The 21,219-nt window shown below is 44.7% G+C and overlaps 1 protein-coding gene across 1 annotated transcript in view; it reads left to right on the top strand.

Annotated features, from left to right (window-relative positions):
• Dock2 (dedicator of cytokinesis 2) overlaps nucleotides 1-2,804 on the top strand; it is a 416,864-nt gene extending 414,060 nt beyond the window's left edge. The window contains exons 50-52 of the mRNA XM_031350584.1: nucleotides 34-154; nucleotides 1,169-1,311; nucleotides 2,275-2,804. Of these exons, the coding sequence (XP_031206444.1) occupies nucleotides 34-154; nucleotides 1,169-1,311; nucleotides 2,275-2,337 (327 nt within the window). The 3' untranslated portion in view covers nucleotides 2,338-2,804. The remainder of the gene's footprint in view (nucleotides 1-33; nucleotides 155-1,168; nucleotides 1,312-2,274) is intronic.
• Nucleotides 2,805-21,219: the final 18,415 nt, after the last annotated feature.

Genomic DNA, 21,219 nt, shown 5'->3' with positions numbered 1-21,219 from the left:
TGTGTGTGTGTCTTTGTGTGTTATATCATCTAGCTTTCTAGAAAGCAAGAGTTCATGAGTGACACCAACCTCTCGGAGCATGCAGCCATCCCCGCCAGGGTGTCTGTCCTCTCTCAGATGAGTTTTGCCAGCCAGTCCATGCCCACCATCCCAGGTATGTATTGCACTGTTCAGCCTCCAGGGGGCAGCACCATAACTGCCTTGTTCTATTCTGCCCAGAGCCTGCATGGAGCAGCACATACCAGAACTAGGTGGTGCATAGATGCTGAGTTCCTGGCTGTACTTGGGCCTCCCTCTGTTAATGGAAAGTGATTGGGAGCTGTCCTGTATCCTTCATCAGTAAGACCTGGGCACAGGTGTCATCTATACACTGAACACCACAGCCATTAGATGCTATGGGAAGTTTTGTAAATTTTGAAGCAGAGGTGCCATGGACCTTAGAGATATGCCAAAGGCACACTCCTGAGCCTGAAGGAATCTGATGCCTGCAAATGCAAGGATTTGTGGTAGGGAGTGGTCCCAGAGGGACAGCAGACTTCCCCTTCTGCTCCAAGTAGAGCTTGATCACATGGCCTCCCTAATGGGGGATGTTGAGAGGGTGCAGAAGCCATGGGCTTCTGGCTCCAGACACCCAGCATGCCTTATCCTAGACATAGAGTTCTCATCCTTCCTCTCCCTGACAGCTTGGCAACCCACACTGCCTCTTTACCCAGGCAGTTATGGTGCTGCCCCCTAGAGGCTGAACAGTGCACGACAGTGAAGACATCTGCTCCGACCAGAGTAGCCTGGCACGGCCAAGCTCTTGTCCAGTCCTGCCCTAACTCATTATCCCCACTCGCTACCCCATGACACCCACCCACGATGTGGAAAATGCCACCATCCTCATTGTAAGACATTCAATCTTACACTGAATGTCAGGCTCCTGTACAGACCAAGTAATCAGTGAGGGACTGAAGTCAGACGCAGCACACTGAAGACATCAGCCCTAGTGGCCCCGGGCCTTCCCTTTCTCATCCCCTTTTCCATCCTGATACATTTGGACAAGGCTTTGCAAAGGGTCAGGGGACAGGATCACCCAAAGAACAGCCCAAGGCTTAAGATACTCATCCTGTCCCCTGGGACCTAGCCCTCACCTGTACCCACTCACTCATGTCTGTGTCCCTTCCAGCCCTTACACTCTCCGTGGCAGGTGTGCCTGGGTTGGATGAGTCCAACACATCTCCCCGCCTGAGTCAGACCTTCTTCCAAGTCTCAGATGGTGACAAGAAGACCCTGAAAAAGAAGAAAGTCAATCAGTTCTTCAAGACCATGGTGAGCATGCCAGTGGCTAGAGAGAGAGGAAATGCCGAGGGAAGAGAGAGAGAGAGACAGAGACAGAGACAGACAGAGAGACAGAGACAGAGAGACAGAGAGAGACAGAGACAGAAGGAGAGGAGGAGAGAAAGAGCAAATGAAGGAAAAATGGGGGAGGTCTACATACTTATGTATATTTTTTGCCTGTGGGTATGTGCTCTTGGCTACTCCCTGAGGAGTATGGCTAGGGATCCTAGCCACACCCACCATGCAGTGCTCCTTGGTGCTTCAAGTAACTCCTGTGAGCAAGACTGACCCCAGTTCTGGTGAAGCGGGGGCTTCTGGGACTTCAGAACCAGTTGGTGGCCAGCACCAACTTAAGCTCTCCTTTGGAGATCCTCTCTAAGCCAGAGCAGTTAACTATCTTCAGAAGCCAACAGAACTTTTTTTTTGGGGGGGGAGGGGTGTGGGCAAAGCACTTTCCCATTCTACTTACATTACAAAAATCCTTCAAATTAAAAGCTGGTTTTGAATTACTGACTCTTGAAGTCCCACCTCCTGTTGTTACCCTGTCGGTCCTCATCTGGGATCAAGAAGGTACCGACACACTTCCAATCCTCCAGGCGCTATGAATCAGAGCAGAGATACTATAAAAATCACAGGTTGCCTGAGAGGCTGCGTGAGTGAGTCAGGCATCACGCTAAGCACTTCCCCATCATTTTACTCTTTGATCTTTCCCTGTTCTAGAATGGTTTTTGCCAGGCTCACGGAGTTAGCTAAGTTATGTGCAAAACTCACACAGCTAGCAAGGGGTCTATGAAAGTTCCCCCAGATCAGCTTTCTGACAGAACTCAAGATCATTGCAATTTCCAATCACTTGACTTTAGGCTTAAGTCAAGGTTGTGGGATCCAGGGTGCTCCCTGATGCTGCGCGTATACGAATGCCATCTTGCTGACGTGTTTGCGTATCTTCCCACAAAGCTGGCTAGCAAGTCGAGTGAAGAAAGCAAGCAGATCCCAGACTTCCTGTCCACAGACATGTGAGGCACTGCTGAGCAGAACACTCTAGGAGCTCCAGCGGGGAAGCAAGCACATGACCTTGGAGTTTCACAAGAAGACAAGGCTTTGAGACAGGTGATCCCATGGGGCCCCCAGAACTCAAGTGATGACAAGCCTTTCATCTCCTGTGGCTACCACAACACTGATGGATGACTCAACAGACAAAGCCCCACCATAGATTCTTGGACCTCAAGGAGCAAGCAAATGCCCCGTTAATGTTCTCCCAGCATCCAAGGGACACATGTCATAACTCAAATTCACAGCTGGGGGGAGCTGTTTTCTGTTTCATTCCTAAGTCTTAGCACTTAAAAGAACTGATTTCAATGTTCTATTTTCGCTTAACATTTTTTGTACTTTTACATTTTTTTTTAATAAGCCTCTTGCTACTCAATCACCTCCAAACTGTTGCTCTTTCTTACTGACATTAAAAATGATCCCATGGCTCAAATGAACCTTGTTGCCAGAGTCTCTTACTGGGGAGAAAGCCCCCAGGGTGGGAGGCAGCCCAGGGGACTACAGCAGTATGGAAGGCTTGTGTTGGTTCATCTCAATGCCATGTTTTCCCTCCCGGCTCAGGCAAAATCAAGAATCTTCTCTGGTGTCTTTGGATCCCTGGCTATACTCCTCAGGGAGTAACCAAGGGTACACATCACAGGCAAAATTATACACACATGTGTAGAAGACTCTGGTGTCTTTGGAGTGAGATCCTGGGGTATTAGGATACCAATGAAGCTCACCCAGAATTTTCCTCTTACAGCCTGACAGGAGAGACTTTCACATCCAGCCTGTTACTTGACTGAAACCTCTAAGCAGTGTTGGAAAGGAGAGATCTGGGGGCTGGTGGATTCATGGTTCTGCCTCCATGTTCTAACAGCAAGCCAGGAGTGGTGGCTTTCTTGGATGGTTGTCTACCTGTGAAATCATGAGAATGTTTATTGTCAAGTTTCTCAGATGAGACCAAAGGAAGAGGAAGGGAACTGAGAACTACTCCAACCTCTCCCACCCCAGAGAACAGAACTGTGTAGAGAGGGACTGAACACAAGGCTGTGCTTTTGTGGAAGTCAAGTGAATGACAATGTAGGGTTCAGAACTAGGGGTGGATGGGCATTTCTTAGATGCTAAGTCCCTGGGGTCCAATGAAGAATAAGATAGAATGATTTAAAAAAATTACTTCCTAAAGTTTAATAGGTAACCCTAAAAGGTGGATGTGATTATTAACCAGATGGACAAATTGAGGCACAAGCAGAAGTGACCTAAGGCTAGGAAATGCCAACACTGGTTCCAGCATTCAGACAGGAAGAGAAATTCTTCCCCACTACCTAATACTCCAGCACCCTTTAGTGTCCAGGATATCCTGAGCCCTGGTGACTTGCATCATATCAATCTCTCTAGGGTAGAGTCTATGCCCCTTCTCCAAGTCTCAGGCCCACTCTCTGCTCTAGCTTTCTATTTTTGATTTGCTATGGTAGCTGTAGGGGGTTGGGCAGCAATCAAACAGCTTTTTGAATATAAGCACAGATCAAAATGCCTCTAGTCATTGCACAATAATCCATCTCAAACCATAAGTAGAGGACCCCAGAAAAGCTTAAGAGTGGGACCACATCCTCACAGCTTCCCATGCAGATGTCAGCACCATGTGGCCCTTGTCCTGCTGACATTTCTTTCCATTCCATTTTCTCTTCAAGTTCTAAGTTTGAACTCCACGGGTCTGCTTTTTCCCATCATCATGAACTAATGGAATCCCGGTGTTTAACCTTCAAACAGAAGCGCTTCCAATGACAACTAGGGAAAGTATCTCAACAAGTAAATGAAAACAATTCCCCATTCCCTGTAACTCCAGACAGACAGGAGCCTGTTGTAGACCTTTGGAATCAATTGCTTCTCTCCAGGGAGGCTTGTAACAACACAGATTCAGAGGCTGCTTTTGTGGCTGTAACTGGAAGTTCTGTCCCTCCAATCACTTCCCTGCTTTTCAACAGGCTGTGGTAATAATAACATCCCTAAGTTCTGTCTTCATAAAAATTGCCAATACCTGAGAATTTCCTTACAGGGTCTGAAAGGGACCATCAACCTCTGTTTCTTTTCCTGTAAAACACAGAGCAAAAAGTGAAACCTGTAGACTCCTGTTCACATAGCCCTCAAGTGTTAAATCACTTCTGAGGACTGTCCCTGGAGGGAAAATAGGTTTGGCTCACACTAACATGCACAACCATGCTAATAGAGACAATGACAACTCGTTGCCACTACACTACAGCTGCCCTTGGCAGAGTACTCATTCTGCGTGTCATTTTCTTTCTTTTTTTTTTTAATTTTAGTATTTTATTTTTTTATTTTTTTATTTTTGTAACATATTTATTTATTTTTAAAGATTTACTTATTATTTATTTATTATAAGTACACTGTAGCTGTCTTCAGATGCACCAGAAGAGGGCGTCAGATCTCATTATGGGTGGTTGTGAGCCACCATGTGGTTGCTGGGATTTGAACTCATGACCTTTGGAAGAGCAATTAGAACTCTTACCTGCTGAGCCATCTCACCAGCCCCACGTGTCATTTTCTTAAATCAGTCCTACAAGGGAGATGCTAGGATGTCAGTCAAACTGGTGTGAAAACTCAAGAGTCTTAGTTTCTTTACTGCTACCATCACTGAATGTCTGAGACTTAGAAATTTATAAAGAAAAAAAAAGCATCTTTCTTTCAGTTCAAGATGCAGGGAAGTTCAGGAATGCAGTGGTGGCACTTGCTTGGGATCCAGTGAGGCCTCCTGCTGCACCATGGCCTAGAAGAGTCATGTGATGAGGCAGAACAAGTGTGCTAGGTTGGGCGGCTCTTCTGATCAAACCACTAATGCTCAATGTCTCTTGATCTCATCTAATCTTAATAACCACAAAAGATTTGACATCCCCCACAAGGCTAAAGATTCAGTTTCTAATGCATGAGCTTTGGCGAAACACATGCAAACTACTTCAGAACCGAGGGTTCGTCTTGTGTGCTTGTCACCAAGTGAGAGGCATACCCACCTCTGTTAATTTACTTTTATATTTGACCACCTGCTTCCAGATGCTAATATCACGGCCAATGCTTGTAGGTACACTGCCCCCTATAGTGCTGATGACCCAGTGATACAATGAGGGTAGGGGAATTCTATTTGATGCAATTTATCTTAGATAATTGCCCCAGATGCCTCCAAATTGTAGGCCAGGTCTGTCCAACAGCAGCTAGTAATGTCCAGGAGATGCCCTACCTTCAGAATCTCCACAGGAAAGTACTGGAGGGTGGTTTGATTGCAAGTGGGGCTCGGATGTGAGCAAAACCGCTTCTGAAACGATGTAAGAAAGGAAAGGCTTGGTTCCTGGCTTCTGAGGAATTTCAGTTTGTTATGATGGGGAAAGCATGGCTGTGAGGCAAGCATGGCCCTGGGAGGAACCATGGCTCAGGGGTGGGGGTGGGTGGTGCGTGGGCTGGAGCTGTTAACATGGTAGCCAGCCATCAAGCATAGAAAGCAGGGAAGCCAAACGCATGTGACCTTCAAAGTCCCACCCCTAGTGACCTCTTCCACCAGCCAGGCCCCACCTCCTAAAGGCTCTACAACCTTCAAAACAACACCTTGGAGTCAATTATTCAAACCATGAATCTGAGTGGGACATAACCAGATACAAACTATGACAGACCCCAAGAGATCAATTTGCTCAACTCCCTCACTTTCTACTCGGTGAACCGTTCAAGGTCACGTAGCTGAAATCAGCAGGACTGAAATGAACTCCAGGTTGACCTGACTCCAAGTCCTTCTAGGTAATCTCCTCAGAAATGATCTCTAATCATCCTCTAAGCTCCCTGTCTTCAAGACACACATAATAGCCCTCCACACTTTAGTATGATCTAGGGTGCCAAGTTCCTGTCTTAAGGGTCATTCTTAGCATTATCTTGAAGCATAGAATGGAAGTCAGCATTTCTTCTTTTAAATTTCAGGCTCATGTCCAAAAGTGGGGAGAGAAACTGAAGGAATCCAACATCTTTCCAAGTATATAAAAATGAACATGGCTTCCTCCTCCAGATACCCTGGTACACATCTGTTCATTATTCCCACCGGAACTCTGGATGCCTATACCTACCTATGTCGCTTCAACTAACTGGAAAACAGACCTTCAGATCATGACTAAAAACCCATAGATTTTTGCTTAGCATGATGTGCTCTGCTTTGCAGTAAGCCACAGGGAGATACAGTGATAACGTATCACAAAGCAGAACACTTGTGGACAGGATGGATAAGAAAGGATCCCCTCACACCATACTGCATATGGCAAATAGAAGAGAGGGAATGTATTTGTTCAGCTTCCCCTTACTCAAGTCTATTGTTTCCCAATCATATACCAGTACATCCTACTGAGGTTGTAAATCTGTGCTGCTTGATGTCATTTCCAACAGGGTTGTAATGTATTCATGGACAAACTTTGTCTGAGAAACCAATAATTGAGTCAGCCAATGGCTCTGCAGCATCAAATGGGAGGAGCAAGCCCAATCTCCCCAACAAGCAGCTGGTGGTCCTGTGCACAGGAGCTACTTCAGAAGCAGTTGAGGTCACTAGGCACCGAGGCAGAGCAGGGGCAGAGCAGGCAGCTGGAAGCTTAGCAAACCACAATATCTGTGAAGGCCAGAGTTGGGCTTTGGTATGAGGTGCTCTGACACAGTCAAGATCCTCAGAACCCTCCTGGTGCATCCTGTTCCTGTAGGTCACATGCTCCTTTATTTTTCTAATCAAGTGTAATTAGTCACATTCCACTTCAAGGTTGTGGCCAGTTATGATCCATATGCAACAGAAAGCAATATTTGTGATACAAGCTATAGTATCATGGCCAAGGGATCAGGACTATAACAAACATTTACTGTTTTCTTCCTCTGCAATCCACTTAAGGTTTCCTTGACCTAAGATGGCATCTTATCCAGTTTGCATGGTCTGTCTAGCAGGGAGACCCAGATCTCACATCTCCAAAGGGTCCTTGCACTTAATTGTCCTGCCCTTTTTGGTTTGGCCTACTTTTACTGCCTGTTGATTATCATTAGTGGGCTTGAGAGTTCTCAGAAACAGGTCACTGAGCCTATTGTCTCTGAGCACACTCCTCCCTGTGCCTACTGGATCATAAAAGTCCAGGTCTCTATGCTGTCCGTCACCCAGGACTCACTCTTGGTCTACAGGCATGAGAAGCCACAGCGGCTGGGTGGCAGTCACAGCTCTATTCCGTGTGTAATTTACCATGTCCAGCAACTGAAGTCTTTCCTCTTTCCTACCCTGCAATCATGTCAGGTTGATTTGTGTCTGAGGTAGTTTAGGAGGTAGTTTAGGAGGCACTATTAGGAGGTGTGGCCTTGTTGGAGTAGGTGTGTCACTGTGGGCATGGACTTTAATACCCTTGTCCTAGCTGCCTGTGAGCCAATCTTTTAGCAGCCTTCAGAAGATATAGAACTCTCAGCTCCTCCTGCTCCATACCTGTCTGGACACTGCCATGCTCCCACCTTGATGATAATGGACTGAACCTGTAAGCAAGCCACAAGTAAATGTTGTCCTTATAAATGTTGCCTTGGTCATGGTGTCTGTTCACAGCAGTAAAAGCCTAAATAAGACAGTGTCCCCTTTTAAAAATAGCATGCTAATGTCACAAACCTTAATACATCAAGATGTGACCATTTTAGAAACAGAGTCATGAAATCAGTGATCACTCAATATTACTGATTTTCCTATTGAAGTAGGAAATAAGAGAACACACACTCAAGAAGACATCACATAAAGATGAATAATGACAGTTACCAGGAAAGTGAAAGTGCCTAGCAAGCCACATCAGGTAGAGAGGGGCATGGGCTAGATTTCTCCTCATGGGTCTTAGAATGAACAAGCCATGCTGATACCCTGAACTTAGATGACAACTGTCTATTCTTTAAGCTACTCTGTTTTGGGTGATTATTACAGCTTTCATAGCAAACTAATACAGACCAGGGCCTCCAACCTGACAAAAATCAAAGCTGGTCTTTGGATGAGGTGGTAAGAAGGGCTTCTTTCCACATGATGTGTCTTTTTAGATTTCAGATCCACTGGGGATGTTATGTCTATGAGCTCCCATTATTCATAGTACCTTCTGCAGTCTGGAGCTTATTCCTTTACCAAGTTCTATACTCCCTTCCACTGGTACCTAACTTGAGCCTTCAAAATGTTGTGTCTCTTCCTATTAGGGTGCTTCGGAGTGACAAGATTCCAGATAAAGCCGGTGACTCCCATGCCTCTCTGCCCATTCCCATAAAACTTTAATAGCAATAGGAATGTGTGACACCTGACATCCCACAGCTACCATGTTACTGAACAAGATGTTATCAACATACCAGAACAATGTGATGTTCGTGAAGTGTTCTTATAAGCAAGATCTTGGTGGACAATTTTCCTGTCATAAGCAGGAGGAGCATTCAGCCTTACCAGGTGAGCAGCCATCGCCAGGCAGAAGAGACTGTCGATCTGTTCCAAGGAAACCAGCAAAGCCATAAAAGCTTCTGGTAGTATTAATGGTGTCCCCTCATTAGTCACACTCTCTTGAGACAGATTAATTAAATGCAAAGTCTATGGAGATCATTACTCCTAATTTTCAGGTCTTTAAAAGCATACTTTCTGGGACTTCTTTGTGTAGGAAGTTCCACTCAGATTTCCTTTTATAATGGGTCTTACAGCACAGGTCGACAAACAGATATATATGTATACCTCAAGGAATCTGGACAACCCCCTTTTACCATTTGCTCTCCACAGAATCTCCCCAACATCAGCACCAGAACAGAGTTTTGGTTTTGATATCACTTCAGATTTCTACTTACTAGTCTTTGAAAAATCCACATGTTCCTTTTTCCACTGCTGTGATTACTACTCAGAATTCCCCTTGGGAAAAAAGTAAAAGTCTCCTTGCTCAAGATACAAGTGTACTGCCAAGACTTCTCTGAAGAAACTAGCTCTCCATAACCACTGGACTTGCATCTGCAAGATGAATGAAGAAAGTAAAATTGCCCATTGCCAAGGTTGATTTATATATATATATATATATGTATATATATATATATATATATATATATATGTGTGTGTGTGTGTGTGTGTGTGTGTGTGTGTGTGTTTGTGTGTGTGTATGTATATATATATATATGTATATGTATTTTGTATATATGTGTATATGTATTTTGTATATATATGTATATGTATTTTGTATATATATGTATATGTATTTTGTATATAAATGTATATATGTATATGTATTTTGTATATATATGTATATGTATTTTGTATATATATGTATATGTATTTTGTATATATATGTATATATGTATATGTATATATACATGAATATATATATATATATATATATATATATATATATTCATTCCCAGAAGCTATCTGTTGATTTGACTTCTAGGAACACAGTAACCCATCAGTCAGTGTGGTTTACAGCACTCTAGTTTTCTGTCTTTTTGCTGCCTATTTATGGAGATATGATGGTTAAGTATAGCTACCTGCCCCTTCCAAACTGGAAATCCACTATCTTCATTGCTATCAGAAAATGTGGTTTTATGGTATCAGATTCAGCTATCAATACTGTTCTGACTTGAATATAGAATGCTTTCCATAGAATCATGTACTGGAGCTTAGCTGTCAGTCGATGGGCTTCCAGTGGTGTGGTTAGATATAAGGGTGATCTTAGTTCCTTTTTATAGCTGTGATAAGACACTGTAAATAAGGCAACTCATAGAAGAAAGCATTTACTGGGGACTTACAGTTTCAGAAATAGCTGAGAGCTTACATCTTAAGGTACAACCGAGAGAGAGAGAGAGAGAGAGAGAGAGAGAGAGAGAGAGAGAGAGACAGAGAGACAGAGAGACAGAGAGACAGAGAGACAGAGAGACAGAGAGACAGAGACAGACAGAGACAGAGACAGAGACAGAGACAGAGACAGACAGAGAGAGAACTTGGAATGATGGGGGCTTTGAAACCTCAAAGCTTTTCCCCCAGTCACACACGTCTTTTCTAATACATCTCTTAATCCTTCAAAATCTTATCAACTGGGGACCAAGCGCTCAAATACGTAAGCCTATGGGGATCACTCTCATTCCAACCACCACATATGATTTAATAAATCCACCAGCATATTGGTAATTTGATTATATTTGTGGTAGGTGTTGAAAAACGGAGGTAGAAACTCCTTGGACGAAGTAGATCCCTGGGCTTGCCCTGAAAGCCTACATTTTGTCATCTGTCACTTCCTGTCAGTCCTGTGCCACAGATGAGGAAGAGACTCAATGAGGCCTTTATTATCTTACAACTTTGTCTCCTCTTCAACTAGATTCTGCCCCGGTTTCAGCATAATCTGCTCCGTAGCTGCATGAGATAGAGTCGCTTAAACTTCATAGCACCTGTAATAGCAGAATAATGCCCCAACCCAAAGACGGATGTCCACGTCAAATCCCTGGAGCTTCAGAGTGCCCTAGATAATGTGGCAAAGGAAGATTAAGGATGCAAACAGAATAAACTAACAAGAGCTTCTTAAAATGGAAGACAAACCTCTGGATTACCCAGGGGCTCAGTGTCACCACAGAGACCTTTACAAGTGGAAATGGGGTAGCCAGGAGGAGTCAAGGAAGTTGCAGGAGGGGATGTGGACTTGCTGCCCCAGCTGGTTTTAAATATAGAGGAGTGACTTCTAAGCTTGGGGAATAACAGCCTCTTAGAGCAGGAAAATGCAAGAATCAGGCTCTCCTCCAAAGTCTCAAGGTCAGACCCCACCCCTGTCAGCACCCTGATTTTAGTCCAGTAAGATCCATAGAAGAATTCTGTCCTATAGAACTAAGGAAAAAGCTGGGCTGCTTTAGCCCATTGAATGGGAGGTCACTTGTTACAGCAATGGGAAGTGGACACAGAGCCTCTGATTCGAGATCATGCCTTCCATCAACCTTACCTGTCACTTTCTCTTTGGATGCTCTCCAGAGTGACCACGAAGCCACCCAATACCATGGTTTCTGCAATTATCATTATCTGTAACCAGATGAGCACCTTGGCTACTTTGATGCCTCACTATCTACCACACCTGCCCGTCACTTCATACATAGTATGTGGGTTATGACACCACTATGCTGAGGAGGGTTATGCTGATCTCACTGCCAACAGCCAGGAAACGATCGCTCCCACCTTTTATGCGATGCAACTCCAAAATCATATTCTGAGATGTGTTTTTAAAAATCCATCCCTGCTTGGGATCGTGCACCAAGTCCCATAGAAACTTAATACTGAATGATTTACAGATGCGTTTCATAGCCCTACGTCAGAGGTGGCCTCACTCTCAGGCTCCACCCCAAATAACTCTGCATCTGAGCAGGAGTGCTCAGATAATTCGAGTAAACATTAAATATATAAGCCAAGGATACTTTTGAGTGTTTTTTTTCCTTAAATTGAGAGCAAGGAATGCATGAGAAGTGAAGCAGAGAAATATGGGGGACAATTGAGGATCTGTGCTGCCCAGAACCTTGTGACACGCTGTATAAAGACAGCCAACTGCTCAGCAGATGTGCCTACCCATCTATTCTTGGCATCCCTGGACAGCTAGATGGAGAATGTGCCATCCCCTATATCTCACTGGCCAAACCGAGGCTTAACTGATTGCATGCACTCCTTCCTAAGCTTCATCCTTCAGCCCCTTTGGCAGCTCTTGGGAAGACAGATTCTGAAATCTATCGTCAGACTTCATCTACTTGTATGCTGAGATGCAGATTATACAGCTGGCCAGTGTGGTTGTGTATGGCTCTCTGAGGTAGGGAAATAGCCACTTCCCATCCAAATGGCTCAATGGCAGACTTAGCAGGTCCAAACAGACTAGGTTCAGATGGCTTCCACAAGAACACACTTAGCCGGGAAAACCTGTCACATTCAGACTTCATCATACTTGAACCTGAAACTGTGTCCAGGACCTTTGCCACAGCCTAGAAAAACAGTATACCAACACCACCACTACTCCCACCCCATTCTGCTTGCTTGGCTGTTTGAGTCTTCAGAATAAGGGAGACTTTTCACTGAGGAACTAGGATGCAGAGGGTCATAGACTACATCCTCCTTTGATTTCTGTTGATGTGATAAATAAAACCGTTACCAAGAGCAACTTGGGGGAAAAAAGAGATTACTTCACCCTTCACTGACAGGTCACAGTCTATCTCTAAGAAGAGAAAAGCAGGAAATCAAATAGGACTCAACCAGAGACTGCTGTTTAGTGGTTTGCTCTTCATAGTTCTTTCAGCTTGCTTTATGATACAATCCAGGACCTACCTGCCCAGAGGTGAGACCACCGCCAATAGGCTGGGTCCTCCACTATCAATCATTAATCAAGAAAATACTGTACAAATTTGCTTATGGGCCAGTCTGCCTGAGGCATTTTCTCAATTGAAGCTGCCCCCTTCCCACATGACTCCAGCTCTTATCAAGTTGATAAAACAAACAAACAAACAAACAAAAAATGATAAGCATAGCCCCCAAACTGAAGATGGCTTAGACATTAGCCCTTCTGTCTTTTAGCTGCAATGCCCCCTGAGAAATGACAGAATGTGACTTGAAGCATAGAGATTCAGGATCCCGGATTCCTGAGGAGATGCAATCAGAGAACTATGACCTTGGGGAATGGACCTGGCCTTGCTAAGCCCAATTTCTTCTTCTATGGTGGGGACCAAGACTAGATGGCTATAAGCCAGTCAGAGGGTCTGGGAGCACAAACAATGGGAGGATCTCACTCCATTCTTAACAAGCACTAGGACCTGCCTGGTAGTTGCTGTGGCCGGAGCTGGAAGTGGTACCACTGCTGGCTTCCATGCTTTTCCACCTACATCCTAAGGAAGCATGGTCCCCACTCAGCATCTACAGGAGGTGGCTTTAGAATCATGATACGAAAAGACACAGATGCTCAGGTAGGCCTCTCATGTAAAATGCCATAGCATTTGCCTTTAATAAATACTCTTATAACCTGTCAAATGACTTCTAGATTCTTTGTAATACCTGTAAATTCTGCAGAAAGAGTTGTTCTACATTTAATTTCAGGAATCATAAGAAAAAGCTATATTCAGATGCAATTTTCTTCTGAATATTTTGATCCATGGGTGGTTGGCTCCACAGATGAGGAATTTCAAATTCGAAGGGATGGCTACATGCTTGGGTGCTGGCATTCTCACTGTGTATATGACTGTTGGCAGCTGTGTTGCTGAAATCCCACACACGTAGATACATGGAGCTCCCAGCTCTAACTTCTCTACAGGTGGCTTCAGCAAAGATATTTCCCAGAGACCACTGAGAAGGTTGAGCTGCATCTCAGACACTGAGAGAGAGAGGAAGAATCAGTCCTGCTCATGCATCCAGGCTCAACTACTACAATACTTCCAGACGTGCAGGGATCTGTAGTAGATGCTACAGATGCAGCAGTAACCAGGGAAGCCTCTGGAAGTAAAACTGAGGACCCAACAATCATGAGGATCCGCATCATTAGGAAGGGGATGCAGATCATTGTTGGTCCAGCTGTACTGTCTTGCTCAAGGAGACAATGTGTATTCCTGGAAAGATCCAAACCATTCCATTGACCAAGGCAGAGGATCGCCAAGGTCACAGATCCAGAATAACCTTCTGTTCCTTTCCCAGAGGAAAGCGAATTGAGCACTGGTCCATGGTGAGTTTCCTCACCATAGGACTTGAAATCATTCTGAAATTTAGGTTAAAGAATTGGAATACTCAGCACCCAACACTCGCAGATATGGACATGTGGCATTTAACCATCAGGGAGCATTCCAAAAAGCACATGGGGAGATTTTATCACTGTACAAAGCTCATGAGTGTGCTTGCCACAAACCTAGATGGCCTGGGCCAGTCACTCCAGATGGGCTCTTGTTACAATGGAGGGAAAAGAGAGGGAGAGAAAGAAACCAACATAGACGAGATTGCTGCTGGTGTCGCAGTGCACACTGTTTTACAGTTAATGTTGTATAAGGAAGAGTGCACTGTATAATAATGGATACAGGCACAACATGGTAAAGTATATAAACATAACATACTTGTTTATCATCAAGTATTATGTGTTGTACTTTTGCTTTGTTTTGTTTTGTTTTTCAAGACAAGGTTTCTCTGTGTAGCCCTGGCAGTCCTGGAACTCACTCTGTAGACCAGGCTGGCCTCAAACTCAGAAATCTGCCTGCCTCTGACTCCCAAATGCTGGGATTAAAGGCATGTGCCACCACAGCCCAGCATGCTGTACATATTGTGGATAATATATGCTCAGATGACAGGCAGCACTCTGTGTTTATACCTACCACACAGACACACAGGGCATGAGTCTCTGGCATTATCACAGCTATAAGACATAGGTAAGCTGGAGGAATTCTCAGCTCTACTGTAGCCTATGAAGTTGCCACTGCGCATGGGATGTGATTCATGTCCTTAACCAAAGACATTATGTGATGTATGACTGTATTCTGTACATACACACACCTTAGTTTTCTCTGCAAGTATACTATTGGCTCATGTTAGATGGTTTGGGAAGATGACTGTTGGTGTGGGGAGTGTCTGTTGGAGAGGAAGGTACTAGCTCCAAGCTAGCATTTCTTTCCTGAGGGATTCTCCTCAGAGTTAGCCTTAGATGAAAGAGTATGGATTGCTTGAAAAACAGAGGGATAGTGATGATGATGTAAAGGGAAAGGAGGAGGAGGGGAGGAGGAGGGAGGGAAGGAAGAGGAGGGAATGAAGGAGGAGGGGAAGAGGGGAGAAGAGGAAGGGAATGGGGGAAGAGGAAGGGAGGAGAGAGAACAGGAGGGGAAGAGGGAGAGAAGAAGGGGAGGAGAGAGAGAAGGAGAGGGAAGAAAGTAAGGAGAAGGGGAGGAGGAGGATAGGACAGAGAAGGCAAGATTGGAGCAGGGAGTTTAGGCTCCTCTTGAAAAAGAACATTGAAGCCCACCAAACTCACAGAGCAGACACCATTCCACCTTGCATAGTGGTTTATATTTCTTCATCTCTTTAGAGTTTGTAATTAACAATCCCTTGGGTCGTTAGGGTTCATAGCCCAGACTCTTACAAAAAGAAACACAATTGACCATATTGATTTTTTTCTTATATTTGACTCTTAATAACTCCAGTGAGAAAAATCTTGTAAGGGGAGTTATTTTATGACTGCTTATGAAATTGGGTGAGTTCAGGCCCAAACAGTACACGATCTAAAGCACCCATATTAACTACTTATAGCAAATGGTGCTTACCGCTGATGGTCTAACTCCAGGAGATTCCCAGAATTTGATCTTTAAAGTAAGTTGACCACATTTAAAAAAAAATAGAGCAGCAATTGAAAAACATACTAAATAAGCCAAACAGCACAAACACAGTGGCCCCAGAAGGGTGCAAGCCTTAGGAGCTCCACGGATCTGTGAAGACAGCCAAGCCTGTGCCAAATCCTAGGCAGAACAACTGCTGTTCACGTGCGACCTCTTAGGTGTCATTACTTCCTTCAGTCTTTGCAACAGATTACAGAGATGAGAAATTGGAAGCACTGAAGCTAAACAGCACCAAGACACTCAGAAAACACAGCAACAGGAATATAATTCAGATCCATGCAACCCAAACATGGCCGGCTGTCTCCTATAGACTCCACTTCATTCCAACCAATCATTTATTATGCCAGGGCAGAGAGATAAGGGATTTTTCTTAAGGGATGTGATTCATTAATAAGATGTTCTTTGTCTTGTCCTGTGACAACCACACTTTCCTTTGAGACTCCTGCCCTTACTTAAACCATTGGTCTGGCCTAAAATTTCCGTTCAAGAATCTTTCCTGCTTTTAAATAAAAGACCGCCAGAGGGAGGTATTGACCCATGTTTCTTCTACCTAAGCTCATTAGTCACCAAAAGCACAGAGAACATCAAGATAACCCTCAGCTTGGTGAACACCCAGCTAGACCTCTACCAACTTCTCCATGGGGCAGAGACATCATCCTTGCACCAAGTCCCCAAATATCTCAAGACATAGCTTTTGGGAGTGTTGCTAACTAGACAGGGTAAGCAAACCAGGCAAGAACTAGAAAGAGTGGTTGTCTCTCTAGGAAGCCATTTGTAGAGAGGAGGCAAGCACTGAGACTGTATTCCATCTTGCTGCAGATGGGAAAACTATAATGCAATGACTTTAACCTAGACCCTTTTAGAATTCTGCCATCACAGCCCATTTCTACACCAAGAACCTCCTCAAACCTGGGATGCTATTTGTGTTTCATGTGTAGAGAGGAGCACAAGCCCTCAGAGGCCCCATCAAAGGCCAGTACAGAGGACAGGGAAGGTGTGAGCCTCTGCTACTGTAACCACAGCTAGTGGGACATTAGCATTTCTCATTACCTAAAGTTCCTGCATCCCAAATAAGAACTTGATTTTACTGTGTCTGCATGCCTACCATGTAGTCCTGAAGCAGCACTGAAAAGCAGTTGGACTTCTCCACTTTACCCATGAAGAAAATGAGGCCCAGAACCATTAGTCTCCAATCTAAGGCATTGTAGTATCTTAGGAGTAAGAGGGAAACTCAAAGTCTAGTGACAAAGCCTGGCCTCTCTGCTCCCTGTGTGTGCTGCATGTGACCTCAGCTTGGTGAACATTGACCCCCAGCGCACAGGTCACAGTTCTCACATGTTTGGTTTTCTCTGCCTTTAAGGGTGATTCACCTGTCCTGTGCCTTTGTGCCCTGGTTTAAGCAAGAGAACCAAATCCTCACTTCACAAGTCGGACCAGAGAATTAAGTGAACCATTGTTGGTGAAAATCCCTATTAGTGAGGTCCATCCTTTTGGTAGGTGAACTGATATCAGACCTCTAAAAGTTCATGATTGACTACTTCTAAAAGTGCATGCCTATCCCTGGTCAGCTAGCTTGGGTACGTATCTGTGAGGTCATCCTGTCTACAGAGCATGAGATATCCCAGGCTTCTGAGCCAGTAAGGACAGCAGTTGAATGCTGGGAACACACCCCAGAAACAGTGACAGACCCTTCCTCCTTCCCTCCTGGGGCATTGCACCCAAATGGCCAAACCAAATAGAGGAAAACATAATGCTGGGCCTTCTGCCCAGAGCCTCCTCCCGTGTCATTGCCTGGCCTCCGGGACTAAGCATTCTCAATACCTGCCCTTTTGACAGCTTCCAGGCTCTGAACTTTCATGTATATCTCATATCTTCTCCTTCACTAGCCTAGATACGGATACTATTTGTGTCTCCACTTTATAGATAAACAAAGTGAGATCTTGTAAGATTAGGAAACTTGGCCAACTACCACACAACTACCAAACACAACTACCAAATGGTGAAGCCAGGTCCAATCCCAAAGCCCATGTTTGTAATGCCCTATTGTCTTGTCCCTGGTCTACCACGTGGGGCTTAGAACATGTGAGCATTGTCAGTCAAGAAGGTGTCTCTCTGTACTGTATTAAATTAATTGCTGTCAGAGCCTTCCCCGGGATGGCTCAGACCTACTCCTCAATCTTCTATTCATGTATTTGTCTGCTTGTTTATTCCTATGATTAACCAGCACATGTATCCTCAGATTTGAATTTCACTTCTGGGGATTTTCAAAGAGTCTAAACTTCATCAACAAACGAGTCATTTGAGTCTTTCCTCAGAAGTCCCAGGTCTGGCCAGGCAGCTCCTGCTGTCCATATCCAGTGTCTGAGCCAGGGTTCATGAAAATCTGAAATGGACTCCCCTTGTCTAAGGGCTCACCTTGTGATGAAGCACAGAGACCGAGGTGTAACAGGTCTCACCCTCAGCCCTCTGGGTACCTGATAAGACCTCTTCATACCAGACAGGCTTTCTTGGATGTCCTGGGGAACAAACAGAACCATGTGTGACTAAGGAGACTCAGATGAGCCTGCCTCCATAACTCTCTCCCAGCCGGGAGACCCCTAAAGGGAGTCTGTTCATATAACAACATCTATGTGAACTGTGACAATGAACATGTCCCCTTATGTCCCCTTATTTCTTTCATTTTAATTCTTGTCCCTCTTCCCCTGGCCCTTGGCCGCCAAAAGTCATCAATTAGCATGCAAGGTGTAAGCTCCGGGAGGGCCCAATTGTTTATAAGTCCATAGCTACTATAGCATAATGTCTGTCATGGCCTGTCTGCGCCACGTGAAATGATTTACCTCATAACCACGTTGTGGGTTAAGTCATGGCCTTTCCCCCATTTCACCTGAGAAAATTGAACATGAGAAAACCTAAGTCACTTGTTAAGGACCACCCCGAGAGAAGCTATAATTGGCTAGTGGGTCCTCCAGAGTTCAGAACCTGTGTTTGCTTCTTTATGGTGTGTGTGTGTGTGTGTGTGTGTGTGTGTGTGTGTGTGTGTGTGTAGACCTGAAGAGGCAATGGATTCCAGGATTCCATGGAATTACAGGCAGTCATGAGTTGACTAATAATGTAAATGCTGGGAACTGAACTTGGGTTATCTGAAGACCAGCCATGCCTCCAGCCCTGACCTTTTATGTTTCACCTCCCTAATGCAAAGCAGCAACATGATTGATTTTATCTAACCACTTAAACTAGAAAGTACACAAACCAAGAAAAATCTTCCATCTAAAAAAATTAATCTATCTTGTATTTGTGCGTGTATATAGGACTATAAGTATGGTTTTATTTTTCAAAACATGGTTTTGAAGCCTATTTCTCCAACTTTCTTTAAAACACAGCCATCTTCCCAGGCCACTAATATTCAATTGTTCTGGCATCTATTTTTCATAACTACATAAACCTACATCATTTGGAGAAGGCTTTGTTTAACTAGCCAAGCCCTCATTGCTGGCCAGTTGTGTTAGCTGTGGTTTATTATGATGATAGGCAACACCAAAGAGGAGATACAACACCACCTCTTTGCTCTGTCTTGTTCTGGAAGGTGAAGCCCGAGAAGCAGATTTGCAAGGTTAATCGCACAGCTTTGTATCCATATTGTTGGGCTCTCATGGGGTGTGTATTTAAACAATTCAGGCTCCACCCTCATCGAGGATGAGTTCTAGTTGAGAGACTAAGCAAAAACGTGCTGTCTGTTGATTCAACATTCTGAACGAATCACTCCAAGCTTACTTTCTTTGAACCTCAGGGAACTTTTAGACACTGTGGGGTCCTTGCCATGTCCATGATGGGGACAGGTAGCTGCTTGGAAACCCCTCTCACACAATTACCTGGACCTCCTCACACAGGCACCCAAACACTGCAAATGGAAGCAGTTCTGTGGCACCTGTGTTCATCGTGTGACCTGGCACAACTGTCCAGAAGGGAGAGCAGAATGAGAAGTCCTAAGCAGACAACCTCTCTTTGTGGCATCATCGTCTTCAGCCTCAAAGAAACATGGGGTCTGGGGGAAGCGAGGAGGTGTGGACTCAGGATAAGTAGAGACTGGAAGGCAGAGGGAGTTATTATAGACAGCTCAGATCCATTCTCTTCCACCTGCTCCAGCAGAGGTGGTTCAGCCATTACCTCATCAGGAAAGAGCATCCTGGAGGGAGAACTCCAGGCACTGCTGCATGCTCAGAGCCTAGTGTATGTGTAAAGGAGAGAGAGAGAGAAAGAGAGAGAGAGAGAGAGAGAGAGGGAGAGAGAGACCACCAAGTTTGTATCTATAGTGGAGCCCCAAGAGAAAACTGACCCTAGCTAAGCAGTAAAGGGTGTAAGCCCTGTCTCTGAAGCTGAAGGACAGGAGAAGGACATGAGCAGCCAGGGGGCGCGTGCATTGCCCAGCTTCCTCAGTACCAGGGGTCTCTGCACAACAACTTCCACAGACATTGGATCAGCGGAAGATCTGGGAAGACTGCTGTGCTTTGAAGCTAGAAAGAGATTTGAATCATGGATGCTCTTTCTCATTTCTACCTAAAATCCAATTCCCATCCTCTCTTTTGATGTTCTTTTAAAGAGCCTTGCTGCTCATATTGGTGGGTCTCCAGGCCATGTCCACAGCAGCCTTCACACTGTCTTCTTCCTGTCTACAGTGTGTGTGTGTGTGTGTGTGTGTGTGTGTGGTATATATAAGTGTGTGTGTGTCTGTGTGTGTATCTTTGTGTGTGTCTGTGTGTGGTATATATAAGTGTGTGTGTGTGTGTGTGTGTCTTTGTGTGTGTCTGTGTGTGGTATATATAAGTGTGTGTGTGTGTGTGTGTGTGTCTCTGTATGTGGTATATATAAGTGTGTGTGTGTCTGTGTGTGGTACATATAAGTGTGTGTCTTTGTGTGTGTGTGTGTCTGTGTGTGGTACATATAAGTGTGTGTCTTTGTGTGTGTGTGTGTGTCTCTGTGTGTGGTATATATAAGTGTGTGTCTTTGTGTGTGTCTTTGTGTGTGTCTGTGTGGGGTATATATAAGTGTGTGTGTGTGTGTGTCTTTGTGTGTGTCTGTGTGTAGTATATATAAGTGTGTGTGTCTCTGTGTGTGTGTCTTTGTGTGTGTCTGTGTGTGGTATATGTAAGTGTGTGTATGTTTATGTGGTGTATGTGTATGTCTGTGTGTGGTATATGTAACTGTGTGTGTATGTGTTTATGTGGTGTATGTGTGTGTCTGTGTGTGTGGTATATGTGTGTATGTAGTGCATGAGAGAGAGAGAGAGAGAGAGAGAGAGAGAGAGAGAGAGAGAGAGAGGAGCAAGAGGGGACCACCTGAGTTCTCTCCAGAGGCCAAGCTGCTTTCTGACTCTACAGGAGCTATAGGTTGTCCTGGCAACTCTAGAAAAATGCATCTACCCTTGCTGATATACAGGGTGGGTGAGGTAGGTGGGGTGGGGTAGGTGGGGGTTCTTCAGAGAAGGAGGGGCGGGGTTGGAAAGAGAAACGA

Source organism: Mastomys coucha, unplaced genomic scaffold (assembly GCF_008632895.1).
Source record: "Mastomys coucha isolate ucsf_1 unplaced genomic scaffold, UCSF_Mcou_1 pScaffold5, whole genome shotgun sequence".
NCBI lineage: Eukaryota > Metazoa > Chordata > Mammalia > Rodentia > Muridae > Mastomys > Mastomys coucha.
This window is presented reverse-complemented; position numbering and strand designations above follow the sequence as displayed.